Source organism: Syngnathus typhle, linkage group LG5 (genome assembly GCF_033458585.1).
Source record: "Syngnathus typhle isolate RoL2023-S1 ecotype Sweden linkage group LG5, RoL_Styp_1.0, whole genome shotgun sequence".
NCBI classification, from domain to species: Eukaryota; Metazoa; Chordata; class Actinopteri; order Syngnathiformes; family Syngnathidae; genus Syngnathus; species Syngnathus typhle.
In genome coordinates this window covers 20,207,355-20,232,574 of record NC_083742.1, presented here as the reverse complement: position 1 = coordinate 20,232,574, position 25,220 = coordinate 20,207,355, and the positions used below count along the sequence as shown (strand labels likewise).

General features: G+C 44.7%; 2 protein-coding genes across 4 annotated transcripts; one reads left to right on the top strand and one right to left on the bottom strand.

The window, feature by feature from the left end:
- Positions 1-1,959: 1,959 nt before the first annotated feature.
- scarf2 (scavenger receptor class F, member 2) lies at positions 1,960-16,198 on the bottom strand. Of its 2 annotated transcripts, none has more exons than XM_061278626.1 (11): positions 15,593-16,198; positions 13,609-13,667; positions 13,156-13,257; positions 12,296-12,815; positions 11,064-11,282; positions 10,592-10,720; positions 10,180-10,283; positions 8,958-9,072; positions 8,577-8,674; positions 5,675-5,830; positions 1,960-4,780 (listed from the first exon to the last, which is right to left on the bottom strand). In XM_061278626.1, exons 1-11 carry the CDS (start codon positions 15,700-15,702, stop codon positions 3,591-3,593), a joined length of 2,802 nt encoding a protein of 933 aa, XP_061134610.1. In that variant the 5' UTR covers positions 15,703-16,198; the 3' UTR covers positions 1,960-3,590. The 2 variants fall into 2 exon arrangements, with proteins under 2 accessions (XP_061134610.1, XP_061134611.1); XM_061278627.1 differs by having other exon boundaries at positions 5,675-5,827.
- Positions 16,199-17,432: 1,234 nt separating this feature from the next.
- prodhb (proline dehydrogenase (oxidase) 1b) lies at positions 17,433-24,364 on the top strand. Of its 2 annotated transcripts, none has more exons than XM_061279009.1 (14): positions 17,433-17,846; positions 19,537-19,739; positions 20,449-20,474; positions 20,764-20,871; positions 20,959-21,023; positions 21,101-21,217; positions 21,286-21,365; positions 21,512-21,593; positions 22,337-22,429; positions 22,510-22,656; positions 22,729-22,904; positions 23,041-23,139; positions 23,223-23,311; positions 23,802-24,364. In XM_061279009.1, the coding sequence occupies exons 1-14, from the start codon at positions 17,565-17,567 to the stop codon at positions 23,990-23,992; spliced, it is 1,758 nt and encodes a 585-aa protein (XP_061134993.1). In that variant the 5' UTR covers positions 17,433-17,564; the 3' UTR covers positions 23,993-24,364. The 2 variants fall into 2 exon arrangements, with proteins under 2 accessions (XP_061134993.1, XP_061134994.1); XM_061279010.1 differs by lacking the exon at positions 17,433-17,846 and adding an exon at positions 17,955-18,077.
- Positions 24,365-25,220: the final 856 nt, after the last annotated feature.

Here is a 25,220-nt window from a genome sequence, read left to right as displayed (position 1 = left end):
CTTACACAAGTTTGAGTGAAGCCTCATCCATCATCGACTCTCAACTCAAATGAAAATTCTCAAGCGCTTTCAAGTGTAACTCGACTCGGCTTTCTTTCTGCTTTGCATTGCAGAAAATATTTGTCTTTTTCCCCCTCGCTCATAAATTTCTTTCTTCCTCTCCTCGCGGGGACTCAAATGGCTGCCAGATGTGGTTCCAATCGACTCTGGTTGCCATGGAAACTCTGGGACTGCTTTTTCTGGGTCCGCGGCCTTTTTTTGGCTGACTCATTGGTGGCTACGTTTTCGAAGCGCTGTTGTTTCTATAGGCCTGGCGTGCTCCATGTCATGTTTGGACTGGCAGAGTACATGTCACTGAACCCCCCCCATGTCTAACCACAAGCGTTTGACCACACTTTGCCTTGCAGCGGATAGTCGCTCCTTTGTATGCTGTTGGGTCACAGAGCCAAAACAATTACACGGAGCCAAGTATTTAAAAAAAAAAAAAGAAAAGACAGACGAGATTATTCCGAAGATAATCAAATTCAGAGCGGGGGACAGAGAAAGGAAAGAGATGAAAATGTACGCCGGGCCGGCTACCGCTTTGCTCTCTGGCTCCAATTAGAAATCACATGACCTCTCCAGCCATTCTTTAGTCTATCCTCTCCCTTCGGCAAGACATACATGCAGCGCGTGATTGCGTCTCATTACAGACGTTCCTCTGTTTCCACTGTGAAAGGAGCTCTTGTTCCTATTCTGGAGTGATCCAAACTAACAGTCCCCCGATTTCCTTGGCCTCTTTGAAGAGCCACCATTCGTCCATCCCGGGACCCCTGAAAAGGGTCACGTATCAAAGACAATCAGACGTCCATTGGATTGTGAGTCAATATAGATTCTCTCTCCAGTGTTGGGAACTACACAAACCAGTTCAAAGGTCAGTTGATACATTTTAAAATGAACTTGTTCAGTTCATAATTGAAATTTCATAAAATAAGTTTCTTTTCTTTCCAAAATCCCCCCCCCCCCCCCAAAAAAAAAGGTGCTGCGAGCTGTTCATAAACTTTTGTTGATTGAACACGTTCAGGTACAACACTGGGACTCTCCAAACAGCACAGATATTCTAGCTGAGTGCTGTTTGGAAAGTTGAATGTGGGTCACGCGGCCACGAGAAGGCCACAATAAATGATCTAGAACGGATTCAACAGCTAGTCATTGAAACCTTGACACAAATGACAATTTGTGCTTCAAACCTTTTCCCCCAATTCTTCATCATAACCTAAGTTATTAGTTATCATTATAAAAAGCTACAGTTGGTCTCACAATAGTGACATTGAATTGCTTTTTTTTTTTATTGATTCTTTTTTATTCCAGGTATGTAAATGATGAGAACAGCGACTTAATGACGGTACACAAATATAGGTACTTCCAAACACGCACATGAAGAAAACAAACACGTTACAGCTGCTAACTGTGTTGAAGCATTTGAGGCCCTTCTGTACACAAATGCATCCTGTTGAGAGAGGAAAAAAAACAACAACAGACGGGGGCCAGTCAAATTGAAAAACTGCCACACCATTTTTACAAGTCACGGTTTTATGTAGGCAACGATAGGTCAGTGGTATCAATTGTACAATCATCTGTAATGAGTTCACTGCATGGAAAAGGGCAAGTTGGGGGTTACAGTTTTCCCGTGCAGCTCTTAATGCCATAAAAATGATACTCTGCATCATGCAGTTATAAGTGTTCCACAAACATAACAGAGAACAACAATGTGAACATTACACAATGCAATTTGACAACAAAGAAACAGTACGAAGGATTATTAGGTCAACGCTCGAAAGAAATGATTGAATTGTAAATCGCTCGGGACTTTTGTCAAGCGCCGTTCGTTTGCAGTCTGGACGCAAAGTGGTCAAACAATAAATCAAAGGCAAAAGGTAAGCCGAGCTGCCGTGTGTTTTGCAGGACGCATAAATTAGCTAACATTAGCATCCGATAAACAGAATGTCTTTTTTTTTTTTTTTTTTAATTTTGAAACTGTTCGCCAAACAACAAAATGTGAATAAATGTAATTGTGCAAACGTTTGCATGTTCCTGAGAAAGAACTAAGCGGATTGACCTCATTTCATCAACAAGGATCGTTTGAAGAATATATCCGACGACTCTACGTCCCTAAAGACAGCGGCTGACATTTAAGTTCATTTAAGTTTAATTTCCCAATTTTTCTTTTCAGCGTGGTCCTCATAGTCCTCCGTAAGATTCAACATGAAAGCCAGTTCATTAAGACAAGGAGAAAAAAAAACAAAAAAACACAGAAGGTCATATAAGCACAGCTTACAAAGATAACGAGTAAAAAGTACACAATGTATACGCGACGCTGCAAAAGTAACTTGGGAACTTGTACCTTAAAAAGACAAACTTTCATCGTAGCTATCCAACAACACCCTGAACAAAGAACCGTTTCCTCTTGAAAAACAAAAATCATTCCAGTCGAAGTACCTGTGAGTCCACCATTTTGCTTAAAAGCAACACAAACAACGGACACTAGCTAACAAGCTATCGCCGGCTAAGGAGCTTTTTTTTTTTTTGCTAGCTTCTGTTGCTTAAACTGATCCACAGTCGAGGCACACTTCAACACGCTACCATTAAGTTTCATCCCCAAAAAAGCAGCTTGGTTCTTCAGCATTACATGGCAATCCTTTTTTTTTACGTCTTTATTATAACCTGACGACACAAACAGACAACAGCAAAGGTTCTTATCACATTCATTGATCTGTTTTTGAGAGAACAGTCGTCCGTCCGTCCCTTGACGCAAGCGTTGGTAGGCAAAACATTAGACTTGAGGTTCTGTTTTATTAAATGCAGCTTGCGCAAACTCCAGATGGCTGTGGTTTGGAAAATGGATGCTTCAAAATGTTTTATAAGCATGATGAAAAGTTCACGCAGCTCAACGGCGGCTTCGGATTTCAGCTTAATATGTTGATTTCTCAGCCGAGCGCAACATTCTGGTGAATTGACACTCCGAATGGAGAGGGTCTGCTCCGAATCTATTTTTCGACTTGTTTTCACAGTTTAGGAACGAGTGAAACACGATAGGTCACAAGAAAGCACCAAGGCAGCTTTCTGTTTCTAGGTTACGAGCGTCTGGACGGCAAGCATGACTGTCAATTCCGCTTTTGTGAATTGCTGAGCTTTGCTGAGCCCAGGTGCAAAATATCCTTTGGTTGGCAATAAACCATTTTGCTTTTTCAAATCGCGCATGCTGGTCCACAGAAATATGAGAATGAGTTTGAAGGAACCGGTACGATTAGTACCTGTGAAAAGGACTCGAAAAACAGAATGCTACTGGTTTGACGAACGCTGCATTCCAGAAAACAAGTAAGTTGCACATTTATGAACAGAAAAAGTACAACCGATTACAACTCGAGTTCGAAGCTATGCACCCCCGCGACACTAGTAGCTGACAGATTTGTATTTGACTTTGATTTGAAATCGGTCAGACTGAGGTCCCGGTTTTCTTGAATGTAGCATTAATGGCAGGTTCTGGTGTCAGTTTCCGGCAAATCCATTTTTGGTCTCTTTGCTGCCAATTTGTGAAAGAAAACTTACACTTACTTGACAATCTGGGGTGGCATGATGGCTGTCTTTTGCTGCGGTGTTTTGCTCTCTGCCGTGTCCAAAGTAGCCTCCTTGCCTTTCTTCCTCGGAGGCTTTTTAATGGGAGTCTTCTTGGGCGTAGCATCCGTCGACGGGTCCCCCGGCCTCGAGCCGTTCAAGTCCTGCTTTTCCGGGCTCTTGGCTTCAGGGCTCCCGTGGTCAGTGGTGATGGGCGCCACCATCTTCTGGAGGCTGCTGGAGGTGGGAATCAGTGGCTTAGTGGCACCTTGCTGGTTCAAGCCGGTGGAAGGGGTCCTCTTGGCTTTCTGCGGAGGTGTGGGCCTCTCCCGGGTTCCCTTGGGCGTGGATAGTCCGTTGGTCTTGGTCAGCCCCGTCCCCTCGTTCCTGTTGATGCTTTGGGTTTTCTCCTTGAGCTGAGCAGCCAGGAGTGTGGCGGCCTCAGAGTTCATGTGGGGATGGATGACCTTGGGGCTCTTAGGGGGTTCCTTAGGGGTCTCTTTGGACGTATCGGCACTCTTCTTCTCGGACGAAGAGCTGTGGAAATGACTGATCTTCCTGAGGGCGTTCTGAACCACGCCGTTGATGTGCTCCATGTGACTGGGACTGCTGTGGCCATCCCCAGACTTCTTGCCTCGCAGAGGTTTGTGTTTACTGGGTGAGCTGTTGGTGTCACCCTCCTTCTTCCTTTGCTGATCGTTGCTCTTCTCGCTCTTGGCGGAGACGTCACTGGAGCTACGCTTTTTCTCTTTCGGAACGGAAAGTGCTTTCATGCCCCCCTGTCCTTGCTGGTCCGGCTGGGGAGTGCTTCCGTGGATCCACGACACCTTTGGCTTGGTCGAAGGGTCTGGCGGTCGGGGTTTGGGCCGACCGGGTGACGGTGGCGGTTTTCCGTTGCGCTTGTACTCTGGGTTTGCTAAGTCCCCATCTTTGCCGCTGTTGTCATCCTCTTTGGACTGTTTGGAGAGACGGGCGATACGGGCGTAAAGGGTCGCAGCCGCGTACTCGGAACCGCTGGTGGAACCTTCGCTGTCTGAGGACTTTACGGTGGGTGGATCGCCGCCCTCTGGTTTGGTGACACCGGTATCCTTCAGGGAGGTGTACTCTCCCGCATCCTCATCAGCGGGGGCGGCTTCAGGCTTCTCGGTTTCCGGACTGTGCTTCTCCTTGCTTTCATTCACCGATTCTGTGGCACATTGACATCAATTTGCATGACTAATCAAATACATTGATGCTGGTTAATAGGGTGACTGGAAATGTTCCTGAGTGGTGCTCTCTTGAGATGCCAATGTCTGATTCTGATGCCCTCATTTCTGAAGGGATAACATCTCACCAAATGCAAATGAAAAGGCTAATCAAAATGATATTAAGGCAGCTCAATGTTTACGATGTCATGGCCTTAGCAGGATTGTACGCATTTTTCCTTGATAACGGTAAGGCGGAAATAAATGAAAATAGTTTTCAAGTGCTCAAACGGGATCTTTTTTCAAGGGCTTCCAAAGAATATAATAGCAGTTTCTGGTTCTGGAGGGGGACCTAAGTCTTTTATTTGGCTTCGGTGGATCCCGTTTTAAGATTTTCCTTTTGTCAGCAATGACTTCTTGACATACGTGAGAATGGGAAGAGAGAGATTTGACCCGTCAGATATGGTCAGTCTTCTAATTCTTCATAAACCCTTTATGTTGGAAAGAATAAGGAAACTTGATCCAACAAATCCAGCACTTCCTGCATGGAAAGTGATGGAAATCTTTTTTTTTTTGCCCAACATCAAGAAGTTCTCTTTGGATTCCAGCCGCATGCTGACTTGACCATATCGTTTCCTGTTTAGACTTCTCTCTCTCCCTCTCTCCCTCTCTCTCAAAGTAAGACACCGATGGCACATGATGAGAGGCACGGCTCACATAATGAGATTTGCAGAAGTGAATGAGTCACCGCATCGGGGGATCTTCACAAACCTTGTGCATGTGTGAGTGTGGGGGGGGGGGGGCACTTCTCATGCCAACAACACATGAAACGTGTCGTATACGTGTGCGTCAGTGCAGATAAGCAATGTGCTTATTTATTCCTGGCGATGACTCACCTTCATGGGGCACGCAGTAAACCGGGCCCTCGTCACCGCTCTCAAAGGAGGAGAAGGACTCCTGGGAGGACCAGGAGGAAGGGGAGGGCTGCTCGGCTACAGAGGGGGGCTCGATGAAGCTGCAGTTGAAATTGTGCTCGGGGTCGTGGTGGGCTACTGGCAACACAAAGCAAACGCAGAAGCTAGCTCAGGGGTCAGCGAGAGGGTATTGTACCACGTTACAAGAGCGACACTCTGCTCTCCCGACGGCTGCCGAGCGCTAGGAAATGGACTTGCGCTTGGGTTTACGTGTCAGTTAACAGAGTGGCTGTGATTTTTGGTCAATGGGGATTGATGCCACATGCCATCATCAGTAAGTTGGCGGATGACTATGGATCAACTGCTTTGGAGACAGCAGCAAAGCTGAATTGTAGCTAAGTGCCACCAATAACACAAATACAACACTTATCCAACTCTCACAACAACTTCCAAATTGTAAGAGGCTACAAAGAATATATTGATCCTTTGAAGGAAGCAGCATACACAGTGGGATTTATGAAGCCAAACCACTGTGAGGTCATACATTTCTGACGTTTGACCTCAAGTTTCAGGAAAGATACGCCTCTGAAGTTCAGAGTATTATGGTAGTGCTATTTATTTAATACGTGTCCCATTTCTGTCTGGACATTATGTAGTTAGCAAGCTAGCTAGGTAGCTCTACACTCCCGAAATGCATCTTCTCTGTATGCCTCAATTCGCAGCCCAGCTTGGTGGTGTTATTTAAATTCCCAAGACATGAGGTGACGCCACAGACGAGCCTGCTGCTCATTTGGAGGGCTGTTAGCTTGTTAGCTAACCGATGACTAGCACCTCTCATTGTGATTTTGTAGCCTCTATGAATAATTTTTTAATCAATCAGATTTGTCAGGGTTGTTAAGAAGACGTCTTTGTGGAGAGCCGCATTCACTTCATTGTTTTCCCACAAAAAAAAAAAAAACGTGACATTATTTTTCCTTTCCAGCCTTAATCCAACACAAGCATGTCAAATGTGTCGTTTGCTTGTGTTGCAGAGACTTTGAGTGTACTCATTTGTGAGCTAAGGGGAATGAATGTGAAACATTCCTTGTTGGATAGCCCATCGGCAGGAACTAAGGAATGCAGAGCAGCTCCTCTATGCAAGCACTGCAGTTACGCTAGTCAACAAGACAACACATGGACAATTTGCAACGTGATCCACTATGCATGCCGCTCTTGAAAATAAGCTCACGCAAACCCTCCGGGGTCCTGAGGGACGGATTATTCTGCAGACTGGACGCCGTTGAGATCCTTGTCCACACTAAAGGGCATTACTGACACGTCGCAGCTGCAAAGTTCAACCACACAGTTGCTCAATGAGGGAAAGAAAAAGCTAGAATTGAATACTGGGCTACGCAAATGGGGACATGTTCCATTTCGTAACGGTAAAGAAACACAAACATGTTTTTTTCCAAAATATTTGGGAACTGCTGATTTTAGAGCAAAGTATTTACATATAAACAACATGAGTTGAACCAGAGCATCAGAGGGAGTACGTCTTAAGGGTGTGAGAATGTTTGCAACTCAGTTTATAGGCCAATTAAGGGGCCAAATGTGAAGTGGAATGTTGCTGCAAATGCACACATCTGCAATCACGGTCAAGTGTCCTGGGATTAATCCAGCTGCAGGGGAAAAAAAAACCAAAAATGGGGTGGTGCTCTACTCACGCACTCATCCGTGAGGAAACATTTGGACGCGAAAGGATGCGAGGAATGCTCGGCCGACGTGAAAGTGGAGGGAGGGCGTGGGGTAAATATGCTTCTAGCGGCATGCCAAAAAGTAAAGCCGACATGTTCAGCGATGCCAGGAGGGGGCTCGGTGACACACTCGAGCGTTCCCCTTGCAAGTAAGCAAACGTCGCCCCTCCTCCCGCCCGATTCCTTTTTCATTCTACATTGCCACATCTGTTGCCACTGGCCCTGGCGGGGATAAATCACAGCTCTGACACGGGCTGGGGTAAATTTGACCACTTCCTGTTTCCAGCCCCGTCGGGCCCCCTCCGGAATGTGTGTGTGAAGGACTGCGAAGCCTCAGTCGAGAGTTTCTAAAGGCTGGCAGCCAACTTTCTGTGGCCCAAAATGATGCATAGGACAAACCAGCAAGTATAATAAAGTCCTTTTTAAAAAAAAAAAAAATCTTTGCGTTTGGAAACATTCGTAAAGGCTCCGCATATTTCTTTAATGGCGCTGTAAACGCAACATAGCATTTTTCTGTTAAAAAAAGACCAACTGGGTTTTCTCCTTTTCCTGACTTTTATGGTACAGACTCGTTCCTCTCCAAACAAGTGCTTTTGATATCCAACACTGTGATGACAAAGACATGCCTGTCTCGGCGCAGAACAAGGTCACAATGGAGTCAGACTGGAGCTTAAATAATCAGCTGGATCACTTAGGAAGCGCATGCTGCTCAGACGTGGAAAAGAAACTAGGTCATCGACTTTTAACTCTTTCATCACTCGGAGTTTTTGCCATAGCAAATGTAGGTCAGGGAATTTATATAAATGATATATAATAAATAAATAAATAAATAAATAAATAGATAAATAGATAAATAGATAAATAGATAAATAGATAAATAAATAAATAAACATACATATACATACATATATATACATATACATATATATATAGATATAGATATATAGATATATATATTCCCACACCCTAGAAAGGACTAAAAATAAAACGTGCTACTGTCGAAGTTTGACGTTTTGAACAAAGTAAAAAGGATTCAAAAGATGTGATTTTCTTTTTTTGCACCAGAAAGCATAGTTGAAAAAAGAAAAAGAAAAAGACAGACAACGTCTGGCTGCTCAGTGTGGGACGTGAACAAAAGTTTTGGGGCTTACCAACTACTTTTGGCAGTTTCTGTCTCCTCAGTGGAATACGGGGAAGTTTAGTGCTGATTCGGCTAAATCGCCCGCACAGGATCCGCTTGGCTTTTTTGCTGTTGGAAGAGTTGTCTGGGTTAGATCTGAGCTAGGATGACAGCATGGAAATCTAAATGAATCATTTAAAAGAAGGTTTATTGGACTTGGCCCCTGCGTTGAGGCTTGCGCACATTGCTCCTTGTGCAGCATTATCAACACACAATTGCACTTTACATGAATTTAGCCCCTCATAAGATGCCACCTGGTGAGACAATAACAATCCCACATCCATTTTTTTTTTTCTTCATAAGAGGCAACTGGGAATCAAACGTGAGCGACCGACACCTATGCGTCACTCACTTGTGGTCATCTTTGTGTCGACAAAGGCAGCAGCAGCACAGCAGGGACAACAGGACGATCAGCAAAAAGGAGACGAGTGTCCCGGCCGCGATCACGCCCATCCGTTGGTTAGGCTCTGCAGCAAGAAAGAAAAAAAAAAAAAAAAGGAGACGCGATGACTTCGGGATCGTGCGGTGCAGGAAAAAAATGGAAAGCCTAAATTAAAAACCATCCAGTAAAAACACATCACCCGTGTCACTCCCTTGGGCCAGATTGGACTTCGGCTTCCTCCAACATCCGCAAAACATATTAATATCGACTGAGCTTTTTGCAAATATTTCAACAGGCGTTGCAAATGACAGCAGAGGTGCAACACTTATTCCATGAATCGACCACTAATTGATTACAATCATCATTTTGATAATGGACTGATTGTTTTGCTACTTTGATGAAAAATTGTACACGTTTTTTTTCCCGCCTCTCATCAGTAAATATTCTCAGATCTCTGTGGTCGTCCATGAAAGCATCCTGACGATCTTTACTTTTGATGGATTGCTGCTTAATTGCCGAACGAGCGTACACACTGGACGCTAAGCTCAAGTCACGGATTTGCAGGGCCACGGTAACGGCAGAGATGCTATCCGGCTAGTACAAGCTAGCGTGGCTTGCGATCAAGTTCCATATAGCGGCTTTAATAGGTAACTTGTGCTGTCCCTCGGGCTTTTACAGGTCCCATAAAAACAAGATGAATTGTTGTGGCGTGTGGTCACGGCAGTCGGGGAATAAAGGACAGGAAGACGCTCGAGGGCATCACAAGGTCTGACTTGATCACCGCTAGCTAGCTTGCCGCTGCGACGCTTGAGCCCTTTTCAACAATGTCCTCCCTGGCTGCTGCCATCATGACTAATTATGAAACAGTCCACTCATCCTCCTTCTCCTTTTTCTCCATCCCCTTCCTTCCTATTGCTCTGACTGGACGGGAGAGGTGCCAAAAAAAAAAAAAAAAAAACGCAACGCACCGCGACACCAGTCTGGAAAAGCTATCAAGAACTTTGCTGTGTAAAGTCTCCCACTACAGGCTGCAGAAGATGTTTGTTGGGACTGCGTGTACAGCCAAACGTTAGTCACTTAAGAGTCAGTTCAGATGGCCTTTTGAACATCTGAAGAAAACATCTTTTTAGTCTCAATCACATAAGCACACACACGTTTGAGGACGAATTGGAAAGCCATGATATTTTCTTACGAAGATAGCAGGCACCAGAAACGGGGTCGCAGTTCTTGTCGTGGCAAGAGCAGCTTTGGTTGCAGTTCACTCCATATTGTCCGGGTCGACACGTCATATTGCAGCTGAAACACAAGCGAGTCACTTTTTGGACAACCAGAGCAAATTCAAGCACTTTTTAACGACATCAGCAGGTGGATTTGTTTTCTTTTCTGTCTGAAAAGGAAGTGGCTCACCTGTGACATTGTTTATTCTTTCATTAATGAAGTCTTTTATAATGAATACAGAGTTTTCTTTTACAGCCTGGTGGTCACCACAGCCCATGTTTTTCATGGCAGCTAGCGACAAGCTATCAACAATCTAGCTTATGATCAAAATACCCTTTGAAAGAATGGAGGGAAAAAAAACTCTCTTTTGGATGCTGGCCACTTACTAGGTTCCGTAAAATCCTCTGTCACATAGGCACTCTCCGGTGACGCCGTGACAGTTTCCATTGAAACAGTGACTGCAGTTGTTGTCACAATTGTCGCCGTACGTGCCGTTGGGGCATGGCACTTGGCACCTGTCACACAAAAGAAGAACGCAACCTCAGAACGCTCATTAGCAAGCTCAGCGGTGTCATTCCAGTCACTATTACTGCGGCTAGTGGTTCAAGTGGCTGCCGTTGTGTGTTTAAACAATTTTCGATCTGGCGGATGTGTCGATCATTCCAAGATTCCCCCTTGTATTCACTCCTTTTCATTGGCTTCAGGAGCTGGGCTGAAACCTTTGCGGAATATCAATTTCGGATTCAATGTTGTTCATTTCAAACCGTAAGAGGGAGGGGTGCACCGCTGTGGGAGTGGTCAAAAGTTTCAACGCCTGCTGTTCACATATTCGAGGGGGGGGGAGAAATTTCTTCCTACCTGTCCCCAATCCAGCCGGGGTTACAGTGCGAGCACCTGCCCTGAATGTGATCGCAGTGATGGCCGTCCTTACAGACGGGACACACTTCCTGGCAGTTTTCGCCAAAGTAGCCTTTGGAGCAGATCTGGTCGCAGCGTGTTCCGTTCCAGCCTCTCTCGCAGGTGACGCAGCGTCCCTCCGTCACCTTACACGGCTGCTGGCCTTTGCAGTGGCCGCACCTGAGGAACAAGGAGTTGCAATTCCTCAAATTGTGTGAGCCAGTTAGAATGAAGCAGGTTGATTTAAAGCCGCGTTGCGCCGATGATGGTTTCATGAGACGAATAAGATTGAATCGTAACTTGAATCTTTTTGGGTTTATAGCGTCTGAATCGTACGAGGTGCGCAGTCCATGAAAGGTAAATCACTTAAGGCCCAAATGGCTTTTTTTAATGGTTAGGGGATAATGCGAACACCCATTCCCAAATCTTTACGGCCGCCCCATTAAGTCTGTTTTAAGGCTTATCATCTGCGCCGTATATCTTCACATCTCACTGAAACGATAAAAGGACAAGTAATCATGCGGCGGCGGCGGCGGCGCATAAGGTGCGCAAACGGTTAGCATCTGTCCAACGGAACGTTCCCTGCGCTTGATTTAGCCTCTTGGCTGTTGCCACCATGTACTTAACGGAATTTGGGTTCGATCTATTTTTTCGGATAGTTCTTTTCATTACTAAAGTCTGTTTTGTGTTTTACTTTGCTACTGCCGGTATGAGCTACTTTTTATGACGACCTCCTCGCGTGCGATTTAGCAGATGCTTTTTAGGATACGGAAATGGTTTTGTTATAATCAGTGCTGCCGTTAGTCACTGTGCACTCAACTTTAATTGGGTGGCTTGACTCTTTTTAAATAATATAAACCATTTGACACTGCTCAAGGCTGTGTTTTTATGTAGTGTATAATCGAGGCAGCTCATAGCGAGGAGAACACCAAATTGATCTTGAATGGTGCACTTAAATGAATTCAAACTTTTTTTTGGTTTATATTGGTCTTTTTATCGCTACCTTTCAGGTCTTTATGTTGTTAAATCGGATCCACCTCGCAATGTAGGAAAATAATTGACCATTTACTATTCTAGTCTATTGCTCTTGGATTTTGGGAGATTTTTATTTTCCCATTTTATTCCGATCAAACGATTTGCTAGTAACAGTCTTTCATTCCAAGAAGGGCCTTGTGGCTCAAAAGGTTCCTTACTTGTTCCTGCAGTTTTGTCCATAGAAGCCAGCCGGGCAGGGCTCTCTGCAAAACTTGCCACGGTAGCCCGGCGTGCAGGTACACGAGCCGTCCGCCAGGTTGCATTTGCCGTGGACGCACTGGCAGTAGCGCTCGCATCTGGGGCCCCACATCCTCTCTCGGCACTGGCAGCGCTGGGTGAACTGGTCGCACGGCGAGTTGTTGCAGTTACACTGGATGGCGCAGTTGCGCCCCGTCCAGCCGGGATTGCACAGGCAGCGTCCCGTCATGGGGTCGCACATTGAGTTGACGCTGCAGTAGCAGTTGTTGTTGCACTGAGGGCCCCAGACCCCCGGGTGACACGTGCAGAAGCCCGTGTCCTGGTCGCATTTGCCCTTTTGGCACATGCAGGAGTTCTCGCAGTTGGGCCCCCAGCGGTTGTGGTTGCACGTGCACTTGCCGGTCAAGTCGTCACACTGACCGTTGGGGTGACAGTTACATTTGCCCTTGCAGTCTGGACCCCAGAACTGGGCCGGACACTCTGTTTGGAGACATACATCAACTTGACTGGCCAGTTCTCACGGAGGCGGTTTGCTAGCCCGTCTTTGCTCTTTTGCATTGAGCTAAACAAACTGTCTTAAGGCAAATCTATGAGGTTGTTTAAAATACACAATCCTGTTTGTTTGGTGTTTATTTTGTGGGAGAGGCCATTAACTGTTTAAAGACTTTTTCTGGGAAGAATTGATTGCATAATACTACCAGTTAGCGAGCGAAGCTAACTACTGACTCTTAAGCCAAAACTAAAACCACAAAGCTGGAAGTGGCCTAAGACTTTTATACAGAATGAATATTGACAAGGTAGTGTACGGCGGGCGACTTACTTGTGTCACAGCTCGCTCCAAAGTACCCGTGACGACAGCGGCATTCGTTAGGCCTGACACACACCTCGTTTTCCTTACAGGTGAAGTTGCCTTGGCAGAGAGCTGAGAGAAAAGAAAGAAAAAGCGGCTGCGTTATTCAAACACGTCCCAATTGCATCAACGGTACAGGTGTCCACAGTTTGGTCGGGCTCGAGATTACGTATTTGGAGCACGTTGCACATTTTTATCGGCCCGCCATTGATTTTCATCATAAAACTAGAGACAGAAAGAAGCGCGGGGATGTTGAGTCATGAAAAAAAAAATTGCTACAAGTAGGAACTAATTTTTCAGCCTCGTTTTATAATTTTTGAATCATTTCAATTTGGCAGGATTATTAACAGCATGCTTCTCTGATACATGAATCATAAATAAATACATTTCATTGAATCGTCGTGCTGCACGCTTGCTACGTACGTTTGAGACATTCATCTCCTAGCTGAGCCCAGCCGCTGCAGCACACCAACCCCGGAGACCTGGAAAAGAATTCCCAAAGTGTAAATAAGAGCGAGGGGGTTGGGTCAGGGTCGGTCGGGGGTTAATGAGGCAGGCACCTGTTGTGAAACATACAGACATTTGCTGCGACCGCACCCAACTCTTTTGCTGGAGGGATCAAACACTCGAAGGCATTATCAGTGTGATGCGCATGGTGGTCGAATGATATGAATTATGCAGTGTAAAAAAAAAAAAGAAAAAGCAATATAACCCAATATGGCTGAAAAAGGGAATGAGACACTTTCTGGGTCCAAAATAATAGGAAAGAATAACCCACAAAACATCCAGAAAATATTTGCATTTTTTTATGGGTTAATCATTCACCATTTGGCTCCGCCCCTCTTTTGGACCCAAATGCGGTCGTTTCTTTTTGACCCAGCTGATTTTAGAGTCGGAATCAGTACGGCACATTCAAAAAGCCTCCCGATTGTAATTCTCGCTCTGTGTTTCTCATCCTCTTTAACCTTTGCCGGCCTTTTGGAGAGAAAACAGTGAAGGAGTCTAAATACATAACACTTTGCTGCCATTTTTTTGGGGGGGGCTCTGTCAGGAAAGGACAGATTTGTCTCCTCTTCCTCCCACGACAGCGACCTTTGCGAGGCCTCTGCAACACATCAGCTGCCCCAAAAGTGTTTGAAGATGGCAGCTGGCTTCAGGGAGTGACGCTGTTTTTTTTTTTATTCTGACAAATAGGCGTGTGGTAAAGATCAACCTCCGCTTGCATTGAAAGAGGACTTTTTGGAACCATGCCTCTCTGACTTTATTACGCCTGGTGCCTGGATTCAACTCATTCTGTGCAAGTGCCAATGATTCCAAATCATGACAAACTACTACAAACGTGTGCACAGTTGACCCTTGCTGACCTTTTCACCCGGGTGCTATTCTTTAGTCTTCCATTTTGGAGTATGTCTTTTTTCTCCTGGCCCAGAGTGAAAAGGCACTTTGTTCAAATAAAACACCCATGATGGCTGCTTTAGTGATTCAAAAACAAAGACTCCCTATATCAACGTTTCACTCGTCACAAGCGTTCCCATATCGAGCGAGCGAGAGGGTCCAGAGAGTGCTGAAGGCATCGCTGACATTCAACAGTTGACAGCCCCTGGAAATGCTGACATGTGATGATAAACGCTTAACTGCTTCCCCCCATTCATTAGACTGCGGTCAGAGCAAATAAAGAACATACTGGGGAAAATCAGTTCGCCGAGAGCGGCGGACGCAGCCATTGTGGGCTATCCAATGAAAGGGCGAGATGACAAACGAGAGAGGTGGTCAAGTGGGACAGGCCTGTGCTGGAAATAGACACAAAGCAACCCAAAATAGGGATGACTCAAATATGTGGGCCCAAAAGTCAAGCTTCAACCAATCTCCGTGTCATTAAACAGCGAGCAGTAGCACGTGTCAAACGTTTGCAGGGATGCAAAATGATTTGGCGTCATTGCAACACTTGTAAAACGCTATGGTTTTTCTCGCTGGGCTAACAACAGCGCCCCCCACTGCCGCACAACGAAAAGACGGCTCCACGCAGATGTCCACATCTGTCCGTAAAACCGCTGCAACCGACGGACTCCTCCTCCTCCTCCTGCTGCTCCTGCTGCTGCTCCTGCTACAGCGATCAACTGGACTGTGGAAAAACCGCTCGAAATAAAGCTCTTTAAATCAAATACAGCAAATCAAAGACTTGCTCGTTTCAAACAAGCGAGTGTTTCAAATCAAAAGTGAAACTCGTGTTGGAGTTGAAGAAAGTCAAGTCAAAAAAGGACATTTGCGCCACAAAGTCGAATTGTTATGCAAATGGATGGTTTTGCGGAGCCATGACAAAACACAGAGGAAGAAAGTTAAAAAAAAAAAAAAGCGCAAAGAAAAGTGCGTTGTTTTTCGTCATCATTCAAATGCGCGAAGCTCTTACCCAGCAACTTTGCACACATTTCTGCCTTTGGGACGCAGCTTTTGACCCTCAGCGAAGCTAAAAACGAGACAAAGCACCGCCACAAAAGCCAAAAAGTTCTTCACTTCCATCGTACAAGCAGCAGCATCCTTCTGGACGCCTCTTCTTTTTATTCCACACACAAAGTTTGCTTTGGCGCACTTAATCCAAATCTTTCTCCAAATGACTTGTTCCAAAGTGCTACAACGCCATCCGCAAGGATTCCAAACTTGGCCAAATCAAAGAAGTCACTTTCCCTCCTCGTAGGCTGCTGCTGCACCGTTACTTCCATGAACTAAATGAGGGCGGGCGGGCGTGCAAAACTTTGACGGAAGAACAAGTCACACTTCCCTTATGACGAACCGAGGTGGGAAAGTCAAATCAAGTCCAAAAGTAGAAGGTCGCTCCAGCTTTGGCCGTGGCCCTCCGAGGAGAGCTACTTGACTTTTGTCCTCTCTTGAGCTCTCAGGAGTGGCAGGAGGGAAATTCCTGATTTCTTACTCTGTCTTTGGCTGTGTGCGCCACCAAATTTACGTAGCGTGCGCGCCACACCATCTCATCTCATCTCCTCTGCCCTGCCCTCTAATTTATGGACGCAAAACTGCAACACGTGACTCTTAAGTTATGAAACAAAGTCATCGTAAAGTCATTTGAGCCTTCTGATAATAACAAATATTACACCGGATTGTTGTTATGATGTGGAACTTTTTTGTAGTTTCTAGGCGCTGTTGCGCATCACTGACACATCTTGGGGTTAGGCAATAGCCTCCCCTACTGATGACACTGCGGCAGTGACTTTCAAACTTTGACCCCCCCCCCCCCCCAAAAAAAAAAACCATATAATATATATATATAAATAAATATATATATATTTATATATTAAAAAATGAAAAAAAAAAAGGAAATGTACTGTACTCAATCAATACACCAAAAAGTTTGAACCGCTCCGACATTATAAACATTCAATGTAGGTAAAGGAAAAAACTGAACTCGAATAACAATTGAATTCAACTGTATTGCACATAAAAGTGAAATAATAATTGTACTATCATGCATGTTTAAAATCAAATGATAGAGATTCAATGCAATACTCTAATTTTGAAATGATGTTTTTTAATGGACCAGTAAGGGGACACATAGCACACTGCGCAATGTTGTCTTAGCACAGCCTCACACTTTTGGCTTGAATGGCCTTTTTTTGGCTCCAGCCCCCCCGCCCCCCATGAAAACAAGCCTGCAGTGATTTAAGTACTTAGCGCTTAAAGACACACAACATTACCCTCCTTGGCGGAGGTAATGATCCCCCGCAAAATGTCTTCAAACAAGCTATACCTCCCAGAGGGCTTTTTAAACGCGTGTAAATGAACCTGTTGCAAAGCATAATGTGCTGCTTCATTATGTACACTTTGGTGGGAATTAAAAGGTCATCATCACATGCATTGTTGTTTTAATGACATTTTAAAAATAGGAAGACTGTACAAAGAGCAAAAGAAGCTGAGTCTATTTTGGAGTGATTCATTTTAGGGAGGGGAGGGGAGGGGAGGGGCGGCGTTCCACCCCATCGCCCTTTGCACGGCCCCTGCACTACTCCCAACCTTAAGGGTGGCCTCAGTTACAGATGATGTGATCTATTATTATTGTAGTTTAAGTGACTTTTGGGCCAAGTTCTTTGTCTATTACGTTCTTTTCGATTAAAAACAACAACAACAACAACTTCCCTTTACCCCCCCTTCCTGTTGTCCTATCTTGCGCAATTATTTTGAGAACTACTTTTGCCTTTTTCTTGGTTGAAATCATTGTAGGTGTAACAGTACTACTGCATGTGTGTGCGTCAAGCCTGCAAAGTCAGCAAAGCAACTTTGCGTCACGCAGACACTCCCACTGATGCAAAGGAGAGGACGAGCCCCCTCGGCGTTTCAAAACACGCCGGAGCTCGTCGCAGTGGTGTTCTCTCATGTTACCGGCTGTAGCTGTCACGCGAGCCCGGGCTGAGGCGCCCCTCAGGCGGCTACTCGGCAGCCGAAGACCGCAACTCCCTGGCAGCCAAGGCCAACACACGCAGGTGGACGCGGGTGGTCGTCTCAATGGCGCTTCGGGACGGGCCAGCGGTGGGATATGTGTGGATTTTGAGCAGACCAGAGAGGCTTATAAGAGCAAGGACTCGTTGGAGCTCCTGAGAAGTCTGCTGGTTCTCAAAATGTGCTCCTTTGACTTCCTGGTTGAGAAGAATCAAGAGGTAAAGTTTTACCCTGCCCCCTAATGCCATTGCAAACTTATTCATGTGTGTATACGTGTGTATATATATTTATTTGTTATCTGCTGTACTGTACAGAGTGCTGAAAGAGGAAGTAAAATGAGGAAACTCATATGAATCATCCACAACATATACAGAGAAAGCAGCATTCCAAAACAAACATCAATCATCCAGAGTGCGAACATTCTGTACCCTTTCCAGACAGCGCTTTAGGTAGTATACCTGAACAATAGATATTTACTATATCAAGTTAGCCGGAGCGCCGGACAGGCCCTGAAATTTGAGACTACAATTTTGCAACGTCAGTTTTTGTCTTTTATAACAAAGAAACAAAGTGAGAGATCGCCGTTGTGGTCGTGACACTTCAATTTCAAATACTGGAGCACAAACAATGCAGCAAAATATACAGAAAGTCATTTCTAATTCTTTGTGTCTTCTTATCAAATGATTATAGATGCATGCGCCACATGATATGATGACATCATTCATAATAGACCATTTTAGATTATTATTATAAAATAGCAATATCAAATCCAAAACAACCTTTTTTTTTAGTTTTGCAATAACAGCATTTGATACAGCTCCTCTATTGGTTCTCACTAGCTGGTGTACCTAATGAACAGTCTGATAACTGCACCATACTTTAAGTTGGCACTTCAAGCGCAATTGCGTAATCGCTGGCATAACACTTCCTCAGAGATGACAACAAAAGATCATCTCATTTATCAAAAGGCCTTATTCTTAGCTATGTGAGACGAGCAAAACAACTCAGGCAAGCCCACCTCTCAAATGACAACTTGTTTTTCCAGGCAGGTCGGCGTCCCCATGTGGGCACACGCTACTTTCATTTAGCTTCACCCTCTCGTCACAGATCTTTTGGATTTTCTTCACTGGAGAACGTTCAACTACGTTCAATTTAAAAGCAATTCTCTGAATTCCCTTTGTTGGGTCTTTTAACTCTGCCAATGACGGCTATAGACGTCACGGATCTATTTGAACTGGACCGGCAGTGAAGGAGTTAAAAAAAAAAAAGCAGCGCAAATTCTAATCCAAAAAAGTATCATTTGGAGGTGTCGCTGCACTTTTCATTCTGTTCAGGTTCACAGTGAACTTGGAGACAATCCCAGACAATCTTTTCGTTTGCAGGCTGTATTATTCTATATTCATGAGGTATATATATATATATATATAATAGATTACAGTGCTTTCAAAAGGTTCCCCTTTAGCTCTTACCACCTCTCACATTACTGGATGAGTTGAAGGGGTTCCGTATTTTTACGCGTCCTTGTTTTAGAAGAATTTCTACCTGGCATAAGAAGCTTCTCTTCCTCGTTAAGGTTCGTATGGCTGCTTTAAAAGTCTTCGGCAAGCACTTTTGTCAGGCAAGACTGATGCCTTCAAAACATGTCGAGAGGCAACCGGTCGCTGCAGGGACATTGTGAGTGACGTGAGCGCCGAAGCGTCTCCCATCAGCCGAGTATTGTCAAACACTCGTGATCAGGCGTCACCGGTACCGCCATGTTAGAATATTCAATTAACCGGGAAGCGAAGCAAAAACAAACAAAGAAAAAAAACGGTCCGCAGTGGTTCTTTCCAACTCACCAGACTGAATGTGTTTAAATGATTCATGGAAGCTCTCAGGTTACATCATCCTGTATCTATCTGTGCTCAGATCATGGATTTGGGGAAGAAGGTGTTGGGTCGGAAAGCCTTTGATCAGCTGATGAAAATGACCTTTTACGGTCAGTTTGTGGCCGGCGAGGATCACAAAGCCATCAGGCCGCTCATTCAGAAGAACCTGGCCTTCGGTGTTGGCTCCGTACTGGACTACAGTGTGGAGGAGGACATCAGCCAGGAGGAGGAGCCGCAGATGCAGTAAGAAAGTTGCACCCAAAATATTCGGGACAGCTTTTTTTCGTATTGGTTCTATTGGGAAATTGAATTATCTTAGGAGCGGCTGAACTCATTCCCAAGGAATATTGAAGCCAAATACAAACTATAACTTGACATTGAAATAGACAGGACATGTCTCACTTGTTAGGAATTTTGTCACATGAGGCGCGCAAGGCAAACATGTGAGTGCCTGTGTCCAGAAGGCAGCAGCAAGGACGCTCCATTTGGACCTTCAGAAGTCACGCAGCACAATGCCTCGTTCTCTCAGAACGTCGACGACCCTTTACATTTCAAATGTTTAATGGAGGTCAAAAGGAAAGAGAGCCGTACAAGTGTCGAAGTGACGCTGACGTAAGCTGCTTCCACCACCACGGGCAGAGCTAGAATTTTTTTCCTTGCATGGGGGGGCCAAGTCAGGGTGTCCTTAAAAAAAAAAAGAAAATACAAAGCCCCATAATTCTAAGGCTCCACCTCCATTTTATCACGAGAATTTGTGCAAATGTACTTGCCTAGAATATTTATTTACATGGATAGATTTGTGTTCAAAATAAATAATCGGTTGCATATGTTTACTGTGATCCTGTTTACAAAAAAATAAGGTGAAGAAAACAGCTGAAGCAGTGTAGGTAAAATGTTGCACATCAAACTCTAATTGTTAAACTCATTAACTCTCTTATTTCTTTTTATTTAGCTCAAGTGCAGCCAGTGCAGATAAAGGTCAGTCACCTCACACTCAATTGTCTTGCATACAATTGATAGTACACTGTCGTCTTTATTAGGTACAATTGCTTTAAAATGTCCTTCCATAAAAAGCACATCTCTGTCTCATACATTTTGTTGTTCCTTTTTTTTTTTTTAAATCAGACAAAAATGGCTTTTGGGTTGAAAGAATAAGAAAAAAAACTAAACGAGCAGCTTTCATGATATAATAACAGCTAACAATGTTGATCAAAATTGAGCCTTGAATCTGTTTGACTGAAGGTACTTTTGTTTTTGTCACCGTCAGGCGAGAACTACAAAAACACGATTGGTGGCTCCCAAACATATTTCTATGCAGATGAAAGCAAATGCGACCAACATATGGAAACCTTCATGAAATGTATCCAGGCATCTGGTAGGCAAAGTTGTTTGTTAGCATTAAGCTAAGACATAGCTATGGGATTCTTTTTCAATCAAATGCTGTGAAAATGATCCAACATAGGAGGGAGCTCAATGGACGGCTTCTCTGCCATCAAAATGACCGCCCTGGGCCGACCTCAATTCCTGGTGAGTGCTTTCCGATATCCAAATAATCGCCCTTCTTGTTGTCGCTTAATGCTCACCTGGTATCTTTGTTCTTCAAGCTCCAGCTCTCTGAGATCCTTGTGAAATGGCGCCGATTTTTCACCTTCTTGGCATCCAAGCAGTGCAAAGACAGCGTAGATGTCTTGGAGAGAAAGTTGGATCTTAAACAGATGCAGGTGACTTGATTATTCTCTCATTCAGCTTGTTACGTTGATCCATTTTTAATGCCCATGTATCCATGAAGGAATTTTTCAGCAGCGTGGGTGCCAACGATGACTTCTACAAGGCGTTGACTGCACGGAGTGAGGACGCTTCAGGGTTAGGGTGAGATCCTAACCAAACTCCAACAGGATCTAATATCTGCGATTTATGTTCTGTATGACGCAGATATCTAGTAGCTAAACCATAAAGTGCTGAAAAACAACTTTTTTATGGACGCTTGTCATATTGTTGATGTTCTGTTTTGGCAGAACTATTGACCTCCTGGAATGGGAGCGGCTCTTTGATGACAGAGCAAACCTGGCAGACCTGCTTGTTGTCCCCAATGTTCAGGTCAGTCAAGCTGAAATACACAAGTCAAAAGTCAGCGGAGCGCAGACTTTGGACATGTATTTGCTTCGCTCTAATGGAGCTAGTAGTCTGTGCAGTCTACTATGTTGTTACAATTTCCATGCCTTACCATAATAACATGATTTGTGTAAGGCGAGTGTGCTAGCATGTTATTTTGGCTAGTATGCTAGCTAATATTATAGTAAATGAGCCTAATGTGAAGATAGTTTTATTTTGATTAGTTGGTGCTAGCACGTTATTTTGGCTAGTATGCTAACTAACACTATCAATGTGATGGTAGTTTGATTGTATTGAGTTGTTTAACTACTCATGATTGTGTACATGCTAGCTGCATGCTCTAGTTACTTTATGATCCTCACCATGCCGCCATCTTGTGACATCCGCACACAATATTCGCAAAATTGTGGCTGAGTGAAATTCTATAATGACTTCAATCTCAACAAATCCCAAATGAGATAAGACCCTCATTCAGATGATCACGATAACACCCTCATTCAGATGATCACCAAAATGGAAACCCGCCGTGCGTTTTGTACCGAGCTGACCCTGACAAAGCAATCGATAAAAGCGCACCTGTTGCCTTTGAGCCTTCGGCGGAGGTCATTATACTAATGGAAGCACACTTTGTGTTAGCGAATGATAAGGAGTTCAATTACTACCTTGTCTTTGACATTCCATTAGGAGCCATTAGTATCTAATGCTCTTCTTCTTGCTTGTTTGCTCAGCTTGGTCAACTGGAGCTGCTGCTAAAAGACTTCACCGTGGAGGAGGAGGGACAGATGACAAGGATATTGCAGCGTATGGAGACTTTAGCTGAGGTCATCTGTCAGAGCCTGACACTTACTGTGTATGATTACTAGGTGTCAAACATAGTGCTGACAAGTTTTTTTTAACGCAGCACGCTGTAAAGAACGGCGTCCGCTTGATGGTGGATGCGGAACAGACCTACATGCAGCCGGCCATCAACAGACTAACACTGCAAACGCAAAATGTTTACAACAAAGACAAGCCGCTCATCTTCAACACCTACCAATGCTACTTGAAGGTCCCGAAGCACAATTTAAACTGTCTGCTGCCGTGAGAACTTGAGTTGGTGATCTTCAGCGTTTGCGCGCAGGACGCTTTTGACAACCTAACGTTGGCGCTTGAGTTGTCTCGACGCCAGGGATGGCATTTTGCCGCCAAGCTGGTGCGAGGGGCCTACATGCACCAGGAGCGGGAGAGGGCGTTAGAATCGGAGTACGAGGACCCCATCAACCCTGATTACGAGACGACCAACGTTATGTACCACAGGTAAGCGTGAAAGGAAAGATCTTGAGCATTGTCTGATTTCATAAGCTTAACGAGCTTGATCTTTTTGCAAAACTGATTATCATAAAGTGTATACACGATTTTTTGTTGTTGTTCATCTAAATGTTCTTCGATTCAGATGTTTGGATTACGTACTGGATGAGATTGCCCGCCACAGGAACGCCAATGTCATGGTGGCTTCCCACAATGAGGACACAGTGAAACACACTTTGCGGAGGTACATTCTAACTTTGCCTCTTGTGAATCTTTCATAACGCTTATCTCTGACTTTTTTTTTTCTTTCTTCTATCTGGCCTTCAGAATGAACGAGCTAGCATTATTGCCCAGAGAAAACAAAGTTTTCTTTGGCCAGCTTCTGGGCATGTGTGATCAGATCAGCTTCCCGCTAGGTGAGCAAAACACACATACACGGAGTCACAGTTAACCTTACGACATCTTCAAGTCCAAATTCAGAATTGGCTGTCTGACCATGACCGCGGATCGCAGGCCCACGTGGGGACATATATAAAGCGCGGCACCTCGGCATTGACGAGTTGTCTCTGTGAGGTGCCGCTGTGGGTTTTCGTTTGTCAATCACGCTGTTCTACTCGAAAGGGTCTCGCATCGGTGTAAGCTTCTTTCGGGGGTTTTCCGAACGAACAAAGCAACCGTCGCAGGCAGGCTTTAAAAAAACGAAAACAAAAAACACCTTTACAATATGTACTATGAGCCTCGCTGGTCTGAACGTGACCTCAAAGTGGCTAACGGATTAGCTACTTAACAGCCAGCCGACTCTTTTCGAGTCACGCGCATTCAGTCACAGATACTACGGACGGTGACCTCTAGTGGACAAAAATAATAGCCGCACCTTACATTTCCCCTTTTGACTTGCAACCCCAGGCCAGGCGGGTTTCCCAGTCTACAAGTACGTCCCCTACGGCCCAGTGAACGAGGTGATGCCCTACCTGAGTCGGAGAGCCCAGGAGAACCGAGGCTTCATGAAGGGTGCCCAAAAGGAAAGAGAGCTGTTGTGGAAGGAGCTCAAACGCAGATTGGCCTCCAGGGAGCTTCTCTATCAGCCGCTATACTGAAAGCAGTAAAAAAAAAAAAGGGTCACGTTTTCTTCTCTTGCCGTCTCCTTCCTGTCTTTCTCTTTCTCTGTGGTGTATTTCATTCTTTTATTTCTCCCAATGCTGTGACAGCCCCATCACTTGCTGATGTTTCCCACATGCTCCATCCCCCTTTACATTTATGTCCATTCTTCATTTGGCCCTCCTTTTGTCTGCAAAGCACTCGTATCTATCAAGCGGGCATCTTAAGTGCTCCGACTGGACTCGTGAAAATGTCAACAAGTCCTGGGCGCTCGTTCCTTTTCACGCACCTATTCATCACGGGCAAGGACAACCACGCGCACGACTAAGAGGTTTTATTGAAATGCTAATAAATGCATTATCTGTGTTGTTCATCCGTTTTTTAAAATAATGGACACTCAGATGTATATGTGTGTTTTAAGGCTTTTCACGAGCCAACGTATCCTCATTACGTCGCTAATGTTGATTGGTGCCTTGTGCTCACTACTCAGAATGGTATTTTTTATCCAAATGCCTGTAAGTCTGCGTGCTCCTTTTTAGCTTGGCCCAAGACAATACTCGCATGCACAAATTAGTGAGATCGTATCATGTTATTCGGACGGTTTTATTATTTGACATAGTTGTTAGAATGCCAATGCAGGTCGTGTTGCGATGACGCAGTTCCAAAAAAAAAAAAAGAGCCACCGTTCTATTATAAATGCCGAAAGTATATCTCACTCTCGGTAACGAAACCTTATTAACGTCGCAGAGGCGGAACTGTTGATACGCTTCACGGGCTTGTATGGGATGTCATTATTTTGCGCAGGTGCACCTGATGTCGTGGCCACTGGCTTGGTTAGCTCTAATAGCGAGCTCAGCTCAAAACAGACTCAGCTATATCGTCTACTTCAAACAAATAATGCAGCACTTCAAATAAATGTCCTTTATTTTGTCTTTTACACACACACCATATATATTTATATAGCGTTTTGTTGCGGTCGACACTTATACGCCAACTTGAGAAGCTGCTGTTAAGTTTTGGCGCTGCCAGTCTTGCTGTATTCTATTGGTTTCATTAAGAATGGTGTTCTTTTTTAATGCAAGAGGTGCCAACAAATTCCTTCTTACAGACAGCTGCAGTTTTCAGTTCGGAAAATCATTTTGTGCGGGAAAGGCCACAAGTCAGGAGACTCATTCAAAGCAGCGTGGGCTCAGCAAATTCGCCCTGCATTAAAGCACGCCAGTCAGC